General features: G+C 40.7%; 1 protein-coding gene across 1 annotated transcript in view; it reads right to left on the bottom strand.

Annotated features, from left to right (window-relative positions):
- The window catches only part of CCDC148 (coiled-coil domain containing 148), a 205,830-nt gene that overhangs the window by 26,779 nt on the left and 164,758 nt on the right, over positions 1-14,293 (bottom strand). Inside the window, exon 12 of the mRNA XM_070731569.1 lies at positions 6,829-6,969. Within this exon, the coding sequence (XP_070587670.1) occupies positions 6,829-6,969 (141 nt within the window). The remainder of the gene's footprint in view (positions 1-6,828; positions 6,970-14,293) is intronic.

Here is a 14,293-nt window from a genome sequence, read left to right on the forward strand (position 1 = left end):
GTTTCAGTAGAGTTACTGTTTGAAGGCTCATAGTCTCTACTGTGCACTGTCCACCTATACAGCCTCTGGGTTAGTATCTTTGGAAGTTGCTTTTCATTTTCCATGCTACATCGGACCAGAATATCTCCGGGACCGCCTTCTGCCGCACGAATCCTAGCGACCAGTTAGGTCCCACAGAGTTGGCCTTCTCCGGATCCCTCCGACTAAGCAATGTCGTTTGGCGGGACCCAGGGGAAGAGCCTTCTCTGTGGCGGCCCCGACCCTCTGGAACCAACTCCCCCCAGAGATCAGAATTGCCCCCACCCTCCTCGCCTTTTGTAAGCTTCTTAAAACCCATCTCTGTCGTCAGGCATGAGGGAATTGAGATATTCCTTTCCCCCTAGGCCTATATAATTTATGCATGGTATGTCTGTGTGTATGTTCGGGTTTTTTAAATAAGGGTCTTTTAATTATTTTAAATATTAGATTTGTTATATGTTGTTTCATTATTTGTGTTAGCCGCCCCGAGTCTACGGAGAGGGGCGGCATACAAATCAAATCAAATCAAATCAAAAACTACATGAATAAATAAATAAATAAATGAATGAATAAATAAATAAATAATATCATGTCAAGCAGCCCTAGAATCTTTTTTCCAGTAAAAAACAATGTTCTATGTATTGGGGTGGGGGGAGGGAACAGGCTGTATGAATAGATGTCAAGCAATCTTGTATGTCTGTTCCATTACTTCTAGGTGTACTCTTTTGCCTTCATGAAGGGGAGATGATGACTGATTCCTATGGAGATATCATTTGGAAAATTAGAGAGATGTCCATTCCACTTAAAGAGCAACTAAATAATAATTCCTGCCAGGGATCCCCCAAATAGTCAGTGGCAACTCAATCTTAGGGCATAGGCACTTTTCATTGTGGCAGAACTAGACCACAGGTGTTAAAATTCAAACTAATCCAATTCAGTCTGACCATATGGGCTATAAGTTGGTGAAGCAGTTTATTTTGTATGACAACTGCTTTCATAGTGTCAAAACCTATACTGATCAAGGCAAAACGCGAAGCCTATAAAACAGTTAGAAAATTTATGTCATGCGGCAGCGTTATAATGCTGATCATAATAATATGCATTAATATGGTATGCATAATCTTAAATGTGGCACTCCAGAACTTAGAAGCTGTGCAGATATAAGCATAAAGTCACTCTATAACAGTGATGGCGAACTTATGGCACGTGTGGCACAGGTGGCATGCGGAGCCATATCTGAGGGCACACAAGACGTTGCCCTATTTCATCTCCAGCACGGATCCCAGTGGCCGATAAGGTCCCACAGAGTTGGCCTTCTCCGGGTCTCGTCGACTAAACAATGTCGTCTGGCGGGCCCCAGGGGAAGAGCCTTCTCTGTGGCGGCCCCGGCCCTCTGGAATCAACTCTCCCAGGAAATCAGAACTGCCCCCACCCTCCTTGCCTTTCGTAAACTACTTAAGACCCACCTATACCACCAGGCATGGGGGATTTGAGACATCTTCCCCCAGGCTCATTATTATTTATGTTTGGTATGTATGTGCTGTTTGGTTTTAAATTATGATAGGGGTTTTAGTTATTTTTAATATTAGATTTGTACCATTGTAATATTGTTTTTATCGTTGTTGTGAGCCGCCCTGAGTCTTCGGGGAGGGGTGGCATACAAATCTAATAAATTGAATTGAATTTAATTGAATATGTGTGTGCTGGCCAGCTGATTTTCAGCTTTTTTGGCCGTTTTCGCTCTCCCTAGGCTTCAGGAAAGCCGCCTGAACCCCGGGGAAGGAAAAAACCTCCCAATGATGGGCCAACCAGAAGTTCGGAAATGAACTTCCAGTTGGCCCAAGGTTGGATTGGATGAATATATATGAGTGTAAATGGGGTCTTTTAAAATGTTTTAGTAGATTTTCATATTTTATAATTATTAGATTTTTTATATATTGTTATATTTAATGTTGTACGCCGCCGTGAGTTGCCTCAGGAAGGGCTGCATAGAAATCTAATGAAGGAAGGAAGGAAGAAAGGAAGAAAGAAAGAAAGAAAGAAAGAAAGAAAGAAAGAAAGAAAGAAAGAAAGAAAGAAATGGCTGAGTGTCAGACTTATACAATTATTTAGAAGAGGTGCTTTGGAATGACTATGAGTGAGATTGCAGCACCTTTTTAAAACAGTCATGTCTTTTTTCAGGTTTCTCTATAAGACTGAAAAAAATCTGTGATTGCTTTACGACATCAACAATTCAAGCAACTGGGCCTTTAATGCAACTCATTAAATCAAGTACCTCATTCTCCAGGTTTGCACAGAAGTCTGAAAAGGAAGACATGGGTGCTTTAGAGAAATGCTATACCCACACACTTCCCAAGGGACAATTTCTGAATTATTTTGAAAGCATGGACAACCTTAATGTTTACTACAACTGCTTCCAGTTACAAATGTACTAAAAGCAGTGTGAGCGATCTGGAAGATCTTAAGCAAATGGCTTCTCTTTGCCTACTATAAAGCTAACAGTAAGGAATGTTGCCTGCTATAATATCTTTGAATATCTGACATTGTAAATAAGAGTTAACAATCTTTTTCTAATATAAGGACCAACAAACAAAGAAAAATAATTGATATCTTATAGGATTACCAAAATTTTGTGAACTATGATCATCTCACTGCCAAGATGAAAGAAATTTGGCATTTTTGTGATATTGCAGCTTTTAATTAATAAACTTTAAAATGTATAATTTAGGAGAAGTCCTATAACTGACACTTTGCAGGAGGCTGCACTACCACCAAGAGTCCCAAAGTGCATTCTAGACAAAGTTAAATCTAATTTACGTCATAGCCACATGAACAAAGTAAGAATGAAAAAACTTGCTAATCTGAGCAAGCTGGAAAAGCAGTATGAATGCTGCATGTACAGGGCTCAACTAATTACTTACAAAATAATATATATTATATCATATATAATCAATGATGGGCTTCTACAGGTACGGTCAGGTATGCAGAATCAGTAGAAAAATTTTGGTCAGGTACGCAGAACCAGTAGAAAATAATTGACTCCCCCCCCCCTTTTTTTTTTCTCCTTCTGGGCTCTGGGTAATTTTTTCCTATGGCAGTAAATGAGGTTGAATGTGTATAATTTTAGAAGAGCTGTGCGTGTGTGTACATACACTTTATATAGTAGATAATGTATATTTTTGTGTGCCTGTGTGTAACAGGTATGTTTACATATCGCATATATACATAGAATCAGAGGTGGGTTGCTGCCAGGACAGCATGGAACGCCGTTCCACCGGCGAAAATGCACTTGCACGCACATCTCAATCGCCACCTACCGGTCAGGTGCAGGTGCAGTGCGCGTGCCGTGCATGCGAGATTTGGATTCTGCGCATGTGCAGAAGCCAAATCTCACCGCCCCAGCCAGCAGCATCTACTGCTAGGTGGGGCCAGAGAGCACAGTGCTCATTTGGTGGGCGTGGGGCGCCTCTGCCACTACTGGGGTCGTTTGGAGAGGAGACTCGAGCCCCCCGGCGTGTTTCCTGGCTCAGGTAAGAGACACACCTGCTGCCCCACCGCAGCCAGAGTGGGACCGGGGCTGTTCGAGCAGGCAGAGCATCAGGCAGAGCGAGCGCAAGAAGCAGCTTGGAGAGTTGGCCACTGGCCACCACTCCTACCTGCCAGGCTCGCTCTGGAGCATTTTTTACTGCTGGCCTCTGCGATGGTGGCAGCGGCTATCAGTTCCAGCCCGGAGCTGCCAGCAGGAAAAAATGCTACAGGGCGGGCCTGGCAGGTGGGCCTGGCGTGCGGCAGCCACCTCTCCGAGCTGCTTCTCAAGCTGGCTCAGCCAGGAAAAGCATCTGCTGTCCCACCGCAACCAGAGTGGAACCGAGCAACTCAAGCAGGCAGAATACTGGGCATGTCTCCTAATTGAGCCAGCGTAAGAAGCAGCTCAGAGAGGTGGCCACCAGCAGAAAAAATGCTCCAGGGTGGGCCTGGAGGGGAGGCGTGGCAGGCAGCAGCCACCTCTCCGAGCTGCTTCTTGCCCTGGCTCAGCTAGGATACGTGCCCCACGTTCTGCCTGCTCAAGTCCCATGGCTGCCGGCAAAGGCACACCATTTAGTCCCATTGGGGAGCTGCCAGAAGGAAGAAATCTGGGACTAAACAGAGTGCCTTTGCTGGCAGCCCCAGGGCTAGGTTCCTGTGCAGCGGCCACGGTCCATCCCACCCGGAAGACATCTAGGCAGGAAAAAAAGAGAGGGCTGGTAGGCCTTCCTGATCCTCCTGCTGCCACCGCCGCCAAGCCCACCCCTCTTGGCGCTTGTGTGGATGCCGCTGCTGCTGCCTTGCTCGGCCCGGCCAGACATGTCCCGCTGTGGAGGCCAGGCTCGAGGACCATGACTGCGGCAGCGAACAGAAAATGATTTCTTCTTGTTGGCAGCTCCTGGGCAGGATGGATCGCTGCTGCACAGGAACCCAGCCCCGGAGCTGCCGGCAAAGGCGCCCTGTCTAGTCCCAGATTCCTTCCTTCCGGTGGCTTCCCTGTGAGACTAAATAGAATGCTTTTGCCGGCAGCCATAGGGCTAGGTTCCAACCATGGGGCTAGGTTCCGGGAGCTGCCAGTGGGAAGAAATCCTTTCCTTCCTGCAGGATTTCTTCCCACTGTTAGCTCCTGAGCGGAACAGCTTCGGCCATGACTCTGCAAATGTGCAGGAAATTGAAGGGTTGGCGCGAGCATGCACACATGCACGCACACACCCCAATGCATTCCCGCCACCCCTGACCGTTCCAGTAGGGCCGCGAATAGCAGCCCTTTACCGCATAGAATTAAATAGTATATATTGGATATTCAGTGATAGTAAAGGAAATTGCGTCTCTTAGGTGATGAGAGGCCAGGCACCCTAACCCCAATCCTTGATATAAGTGATGTCAAGTTGGCCACCTTTAAGCCAGTCACATGACCTTTAAGCCATCCTCCGGTCACAGTGTGGTAGTGGTAGTAAAGATTTTTGCAGCCCTTCACTATATATAATATACCATCATTATATTATATTATATTATTGCCATATATGTAAAAAACAACCTCATTTGCCATCAAAAAATATTTCTTAGATATATTTGGAGAAATAATAAACTGTCTATGAAGCAATATAAAAAGCTAAAGTCTCAGGGGGGAAAACAAATCAGCCAAAAAGTGCCAATGTGCATTAAAAAATGTTTCCACATATCCTGAGATTCAAGCCAGGAATGCAAAAATTATTCTTTTAATCCTGAATATGTGTGCTATCTCTCTAAAGATAGTTTTAGAAATGATAATAAGATTGCAGTCATGAAATTTTCTTATTGCCATTCTTCTCTTCTGGTTTTAATGTTTCACAAGAATAAATGCTGGGTTTTTCAGGATGGATTGCAGGGGTGGGTTCGACTTACCTTTACCAATGGTTTGCAGCACGACAAAAGTGCTCATTTTGTGTTTGCGCAAGTGCTTTGCACGTACACGCATGCATCACTTCCCAGAAATTACTCTTTGCACATGCACAGGGAAAAAAAGAGCTTCTGCACATGTGCAGAAGAAAAAACAAGATGGCGCCACCTACAGCACCACCAAGAGAACCAGCTCAGGGGGGTGGCAGGCCCGTATCGCTGTCAGTTCCAGCGACCCAGGCCGCCAAGTTACTACCGGTTCTATAGAAACTGAGCAAACCAGGAGAAACGATCCTCTGATAGAGTACCATTATTTTTGTCTCCAAATAGATGTATGATTGCTTTTTCCTTCACGAGTGAATTCTTTTTGTAAAAGAAGAAATCCTTTGCATCCACTAATCATATTTATTTCAGTCCTGGAAAAAGTGATGAAGGCACTCTTTATAAAAAAGATTTACAGTCAACCTTCACCCTCTCAAATGAAAACAAAAAAAGAACAATTCACCTAAAATAAAGCTCTACACTTTACCTGGTTTTATTTTTTTATAACTTATCGAGCAATAAAAACGACTGAACTATGCTACGAGAGCCTGGGAATCCCATTTTAAACAAGGCATCTGACCCTTAAAATGTAGAAGATGATGTTTAGTAAAAAAATAATAATAATAACAACAATAATTTCACTTAATAGCTCCCATTGTGGTAATGGGATTCTGAGGAGCCATATAATACATGCTGTAATTTCAACAATCCTCCTTTTTCATATTTTTTTTCCTCTCCCAGGCTGCTGATCGCTTGGCTTCTGGATTCTGCTTCTCAAAGGATCAGAAAAAAGGAAGGCTAATAATGCAAATAGACTTGCTCAGACCCACTTCAGGTGTTTGCCCCTATCTCTGCTCCTGGGCATCAGGAGTTCCCTGAAGCGGTCTCTGCGATGCTTCATTTGCTTTGTGCAGGCATTACCCCGGGAAAGCTTATTTGGTGCATTGCAGCATACCTTTTGCTGCTGCATTGCAAACCACTCTGGTCTTTGCCACGGTTGCTCTTGACAGCAAAAATCTGCCTCTCGCTGGCTTCTCTGCTCTCTCTCTCTCTCTGCCAGAGTACAGTAGGCATATGCCTTCAAGCGTGCTCTTCATAATAGGGTGTCTTCTTTTTTTCCAATGGGGAGGGGGAAGTGGGGTGGGGAGATTTAACATGGTTGTGAAAAAGTCATGAATTTTCAAAGCTGCAAAATATACTGGCCTGGCTGATATCCACTAAGCACTCATTAATCTCTGTAATAATCCTTAAGACTGCTTACAAGGGTATAAAGTACCCAGATCAATTAACATTTTAAATATATTAAAGCATTTAAAACGCGCGCACACACACATGCAAACACCCAGACAGACAAAGATTGCATACTTTTTCTTTATCCTCTGCTCTTTGAAGACATTCTTTCTCTTTTTGAAACTTTTCCTTTTCATCTTCTTCTTCTTTTCTTCGGGCGGCAATTTCAGCTTCCATCCGGGCAGCCTCCTCTTGCTGAGCACGCCACAACAGCACCTTCAGACAAATTGAGACAAACACCCTGTTTGGTCAGAACCTCAAAATTTCTATTTGCTCATATTTTAGAAGTTTGTCCTAACCCACTAGTGAGAATACAGTGCAATTCACTTAGGGCAAACGTTGTTTCCATGTTTGATGTTTCTCTACCGCTCTGGACAGCCACCACTCTTACCCCTTTTTAGACACCCTGCACAAACATACCGTATATAAATAATGGTGGGTTTAGACAGTTGCAGCTACCACCTTCACCTTTTTGACCACCCACTCCTATGCATAACCTCCATCTCTTGCTAACCTGCTTTTTCGTGGTAACAGGTGTGTTCTGGAATTAGGGAGTGAAGAAAGCAATTGAAAATAATACCCTCGCAGGATCACCCTAGGTGTGAAGGTCATGCCAGCTATCTAGCTAAAGTAAGAAGGCACCTCTTTAAGGTAGCAACAGTACAGGCAGTCCTCACCTTACAACCACAATGAAGCTCAAATTTCTATTGCTAAGCAAGACAGTGGTTAAATGAGCTGTGTCCCAAAGGTTGTTGAGTTTTATAGTTACATTCAATCTGAAATAGACAGAACATGCACGTAAGATGTGCTGTTGTTGCTGGAGACTGGGATGACAAAGTTGGAAATATTAAAGGGGAAAAACATAATTTGGCTATATGGCATAGGAAATTGAAATAAAGCAGGACAACTCCTCAGCTTCTACTAATCCAAAGATTTTTTCATTGCTAACAATCTTCAGATCTCTCAACCCACCGTAGTACAACCAACACGATCTATGCAAAGGATAACCTTGCCAAATATCAGAAACAACTATCAGACTATTGCATCCTGTTCTATAGAAGAAAACATATGTTGCTCAGAGTTGAACTGTGGAGTTGGTTGCTAATGGAATCACCACAGCACACTAACTAAAGTCCTGCAAAACATCTTAACTAAACCAAAATATCTAACAGCTGAAGAAGAAAAAACAGGAGTTATCTATAATGTATGAACAGTAGAGACTTTAAGGACCATAACAGCCACTATGACAGACAAGCAGAAAATTTGGCCGAACCCGAACTCGAACCTAAACGGGGAATCCCTCCCACGAAGAGATTCCAGGGACGGAACTTTGATGTCACTGGCAGGTTGCACATCCATGAACACCCTAACAGTCAGAAGACATGATAAAATAATCTCACAACAGACAATGGACAGACTCAGTCATAGCTTCAAGTGGTAAACTGTGAGTGTCCTAGACTAAGCTAAATTGAAATTTGCTACAGAATTCCTGGAAAATTGACATCTAAACACATCAGCCGTCAATATACACATAGAGATAAATCACATTTACACACTGTTCAAAAGATAAAACGAAAAAACTAAGGAACAAACAGAACACATTCTACACCAAGATAAGCAAGAATTAATACCAGACAATTAATACCAGACCACCAAGCAGAAAACAATATCTTAATAAAGATCTACAAGTTAGGAGACAAACAATTAAGCAGATAAACAGGAGAAAACAATAGCCTAATCAAGGAACTACTAAGGAGAAAATCAACCTCCATCAACACTGGCAGGGAACACAAACTCCATACCCATGAGCACTGATGATGTTATCTACCCAGGTAATGAAACAAGAAAGCAAACAACCAAGTTCATAGAGCAGCAAGGAATTCACAATAGGAATTCACCTATTCTCTTCTATCGCTATAATAAAGAATTGAAGAGAAATCAAATTATTCAATATTTCAATGAAATAAGAACTAAGACTGTCAGAAGTAAAAGGAAGTATTGGTTTATTTGATCAAAATTAATCTCTCTCTCCATCTCTCTCTCTCCCCCCCTCTCTCTTACACACACACACACACACACACACACACACACACACACACACATGCTGTAAACCTATTTCTTGCTGACCCCAGGACTGAAACCTTGACCTTTTATGAATTTGTTTATAGTAAATTATAGGATATGGAATGAAGGGATATGTTTGTAACCTTATAGAAGATAAGCAGTTAATAAATTTGTCTACATTTATTGTTATGAAAATTGGAAGTCATCTATATCTATAATCCTTGGAGAGGGGCGGCATACAAATCCAATAAATAAATAAAATAAATATCTATATCTATATCAATCTAATCAGATTCTTTTTCTTATTTCTTGTACGTTTAATTCTTTCTTACTATTCTTTTTTCCCTAGAAGTTTAAATTGCATCAGTTTTTACTATTATAATCAAAACCCTTAATAAAAAGTGATATACCAGGACAGTGAGTGTTGGGTCTGAGAGAAAAGCTTATTCATTAACAAGTCTACTGAGAACTGAAAAGGGTTTTCACATGGAAATGGACCACAGTTGGATACGAAAGCTCAAGACCTTGGGGAGGGGGAGATAAATATTTAAAGAGCTAAGAAATAGTGATGGGTGAACCCAACGGTGTTCGGGTTCGGCAAGTTCGGATGAACTTTACGCAAAATTTGGCCGAACCTGAACTGAACCCGAACTCGAACCTGAACGGGAAATCCCTCCCACGAAGAGATGGAATCCAGGAAGTGATCACCTAGCGTCCTTAGCAACCTGCCAGTGATGTCAAAGCTCCGAACGCCGAACACGACCCCGAACTTGGCCCAAAGTTTGAAAAAATTTCAGGTTCATGTTCGGCATACCGAACACCGCAAAATTCAGTACGGATCCGAATTGTGGGGGTTCGGTTCGCCCATCACTACTAAGAAATAATTATCATAAGATAAGAAAACAGTGCTACAAAACATAGGAACATAGATGTAGAAATGTATACAATTAAATAAGATATCAATAGTGAACATATAAATAGAAGAAGAAGGTAGGTAGGAAAATAGAAATGAGCATAGAATCAGCATTAATTTTAGAAGTACAAAATAGGAGTCTAATTTTGTACAAAAAGGCAAATTTCTGTGGGAAAAACAAATGCAGTCTTTGTGTCTTCTGCATCATATGAAGAAAAACCTGAACAAAGTCATTTATAACAGCAAAGACATGGCCAAGAGCTGACTGTGAAACAGACCATGAACTTCACTTGTACAAGTTCCAAGTCAAGCTAAGGTGAAGAAGAAAGTCACTCAATTTACATGGCATAATCTTGAACACATAGATATTTTTTTTCCAGATAAACATCCTGAATTACTTTGAAGATCTGAACTTCATTGGTAAGAAAACGGAGGAATTGTTTGATTATGTTCCATCAACTCAAGTTGATTCTTAGTGACCCATATAAATAGATTTTCTCCATGAAGAGGAACTGTGGACAAAAGTTCTTAAGAATTAATGTGAAAAATACTTTAAAAAAAAAAGAAAAAAAGAAAAAGAAGCAAACTCATGTCGGAAAAAACATGGAAACTGCCAAGTAGAGAGGAGAAGCCAAAGCCATGAAAGACAAAGATATCAGAAAGGAATTAAGAGAGCTACCGGATGAGAAAACAGCAGTAGTGCAAGGACATCTTTTTAAGATACTGGAAATGAAAAGAGAGAAAGAAAAATCAGGAAAGTCTTCCAAGAGATCTCTGAACTCAGGTGATCCAGCCGTGAGCTGGTATTGAAGTCACAATGGACAGATAATAACTGATTCAAGGGAGATCAAATAAGAAGGTGCTTACTGAAAGTATGTAAAATAGAGATGTCAACATCCGTGATACCTAAAAAATATTTCCTATTTACATGAATCTGTAGTATTAGAAGAGTATATTAAATTAGCACTCTTATCATTATCAAATTAGAAGATTACTGGAATATCTTTTAAAAAATGGCAAGCAATAAAATAAGAATTTACAAGGTCTCTGAATAAACTATGTCATCAAATGAGAGAGAACAACCCAACAGATTGAAATAGATCTGTCTACATGCCAATACCAAAAAAGGAGACTTAATAGAGCCTGCAACTATCATACAATATACTTAATTTGACATGCTAGTAAAATAAGACTTAGTACTATTATAAAATATTAATCTAATTGGCATCCAATGTAGATTAAAATTGTATGCAGAAAGAGAGATCCCAAATGTTCAAGCTAGTTTTAGAAAAGACCAAGGAACACTAGACATTGCTGCTGACACACCCTGGATAATTAAGAAAGCCAAAGAATACCAAAAAGAAGTAAACATCTGCTCCACTGATTAGAGAAAGAAATAAACATTGTCAGCCATATCAAGCTGTGGAATGTCCCTAGGAAAATGGAATCCCAGTACATCTCATTGTATTCATACAAAACCTATATACATGTTAGAAAACCACAATTCAACTGGAACATGTTAAAACAAACTGGCTGATGGTCAGCAAAAGATAGAAATAGGGAGGGAGGGAGAGAGGGAGAGAGAAAGAGACAACACTATATATACCCTGCTTATTTATTCAGCCTACATGCTGAATATATATTGTGGGAAGCAGAATTATTAGAAAAATGAATACGATTTTAAGATTGAATGAAGAATATGCTGATGACACTATTCTAATAGCTGAAATGGAAAACATCTGGAAGTTCTACCCATAAAAGTCAAAGAATGAAAAATGGGACTAAGACCAAACTAATGACAACAGATGGAGCAACCAGTCTTAGAATTGACCAGGATGATATTGAAGTAGCGAATAGTTTCTGCATTTCAGAATCAACTATCATCAAAGGAACCAGCAGTAAAAAATATGTCACAGACCAGTGCCCACCAATGTACCATTGATGGACTTGGAAAAGATATTCAGAAGTCGAGATATGTCTATACCTACAGAGATCAGATTCATATGGGCAATATGGCACTCTATGGAAGTGCCTTATTGAAAAGAGAATTGATTGGTGAGAGTATTGGTGAAGACTCATGAGAATACCATGGATGGTGGGGGTCCGTGGGACTCAAACAAGCAAATTGCTTATAGAACAAATAATTTAGAATTCTTGTTGAAAGGACAAATTATCATGCTTATGTTGGAGTAATGTTTTGCAGAAGCTAGCCCACCCAGATAGCCAAAGCAGCTAACCAGCTTGCCTCAGACCAGGATATCAGGAACCTCTGTCTTGAAGACAAGTGAAGACATGTACTGCAGAGTTTCTTAGCAAAATATTTACTTCTTTCATAGCAAACCTACACTATTTACACTGCAGCTATCTCTCTAGCAATTACCGTACTATACAAAGTACTCACAATTCCCTATCTACTATTCTCAGTTACAATATTCAGCTACAAGTCTTCAGCCACCACAAGCCACACTAATTCACAAGCCACTCTAAACCATACTAAACTCATTACCTTCAAGCTAAGCCACAAGCCACACCTATGCAAAGGTGCATTATTTATATATACTTTTATCAGCCAATCAGATTATATTACAATCTGCATTCACCGTGACTAAGCAGTTTTACATGGTTGAAGTCATTACAATTCTCTCTGCAATTTGGATTATTGCATCAAGTAGGCCCCAATCCTGACAGCTTATTTGATCATATTTTAGTCATATTATCTGAAGACCTGGCTCTCTTTAAAAATCTATAACACTGGAAAAGGTAGAAGGAGAGCAAAAAACAGAACGACTGGCAACCAGATAGATAGACTCAATTATGTCAGCAAAAGGTGCATCACTGGCAGATCTGAATGACCAGGTTGGGGATAAACTGCAAATATAATCTTTCCTGGATGCAAATGAAGGCAATTTTGTAAGCAGAATACAAACCAAACTGACTTGGTTTGATCTTTCTCTCGTATATCCTTCACTTATGGTTGTTACACATATAAAATGACATTACAGTATAACAAATGCCATACAAGAATGACCTACGTGCTAAAGCCCACTGCAACATTATCGCCAAAAAAGCCTCTAGAGTTGTTAACCTGATCCTACGCAGCTTCTGCTCAGGCAACCTCACTCTACTCACAAGAGCCTACAAAACTTTTGCCAGACCCATCCTAGACTACTGCTCATCTGTCTGGAACCCATACCACATCTCAGACATCAACACCCTTGAAAATGTCCAAAGATATTTCACCAGAAGAGCCCTTCACTCCTCCACTCGAAACAGAATATCCTACGAAAATAGACTAACAATCCTAGGCCTAGAAAGCCTAGAACTACGACGCCTAAAACACGATCTGAGTATTGCCCACAAGATCATATGCTGCAATGTCTTACCAGTCAATGACTACTTCAGCTTCAACCGCAATAACACAAGAGCACGCAATAGATTCAAACTTAATACGAACCGCGCCAAACTTGACTGTAAAAAATATGATTTCAACAATCAAGTTATCGAAGCTTGGAACTCATTACCGGACTCAATTGTGTCAACCCCTAACCCCCAACACTTCTCCCTTAGACTCTCCACAATTGACCTCTCCAGGTTCCTAAGAGGCCAGTAAGGGGCGTACATAGGTGCACTGGCGTGCCTTTCATCCCCTGTCCAATTGTCTTTCCTTTCTTTCTCCTATCTTATATATTCTCTTCCTTTCATATATCCTCTCCTCTAAGTTCACTTTCACCCTCTTTTATATTATCACATGTCTATTTTCTTCCTATGTATTTATGTATTGGATGAATGAATGAATGAATAAATGAATAAATGAATAAATGAATGAATGAATGAATGAATGAATGAATAAATAAATAAATAAATAAATAAATAAATAAATACAGTAGATGTACTTCAGATATAGTCCCTTTCATTAGATCCCTCACTTTTCCTGTTTCTGGAAGGTCCATCAGAAAAAATAATACTGCTTAGGATATTAGATTGTGCCTTCTGAGAAGACAGGTGGGATAGAAATCAATCAATCGATCAATCAATCAAAAATAATAACAACAATACCCACAGTTACCACCACTCATGGAGCAAACATATCTGATTAAAAATGGAAAGATTCAAACCCTGTCAATTTAAAGAATTTGATTATTATAGTTAGAAGACAAAGGCATAAATGCAATGGCTCCTTCACTCCACCCCATGGCTTTTCCGTCACTTTTACACTTCACCTGTAAGACCCTATTCTGCACAACTGCTCATAATTAATAGAGCTTATCTTAATTAGAGTTCACAGTCATCAGGACCTCTGCATCCAATGCAGCTATATTTACAATTCAGGGCTTCCAAAGTCAGGATCCACCACAAAATCCCCCCCCCCCCAAGCACTAATGTGTCTGGCATTGACAAAATGTTCCCCTCTGTGCTAAAGAAATCCCAAGTCTAAAAATCTGAGTCTCTTCAGAAAACATAACTTGCCTGCTTAATCAATAAAACTTGTATTTAATTACCAGAATGCAGTCGCTTAATCTTCTGAGTTAGTACACTGCATGTTAGACAATTCTGCAGGGTTTA

This window comes from Erythrolamprus reginae, chromosome 1 (assembly GCF_031021105.1).
Source record: "Erythrolamprus reginae isolate rEryReg1 chromosome 1, rEryReg1.hap1, whole genome shotgun sequence".
NCBI lineage: Eukaryota > Metazoa > Chordata > Lepidosauria > Squamata > Dipsadidae > Erythrolamprus > Erythrolamprus reginae.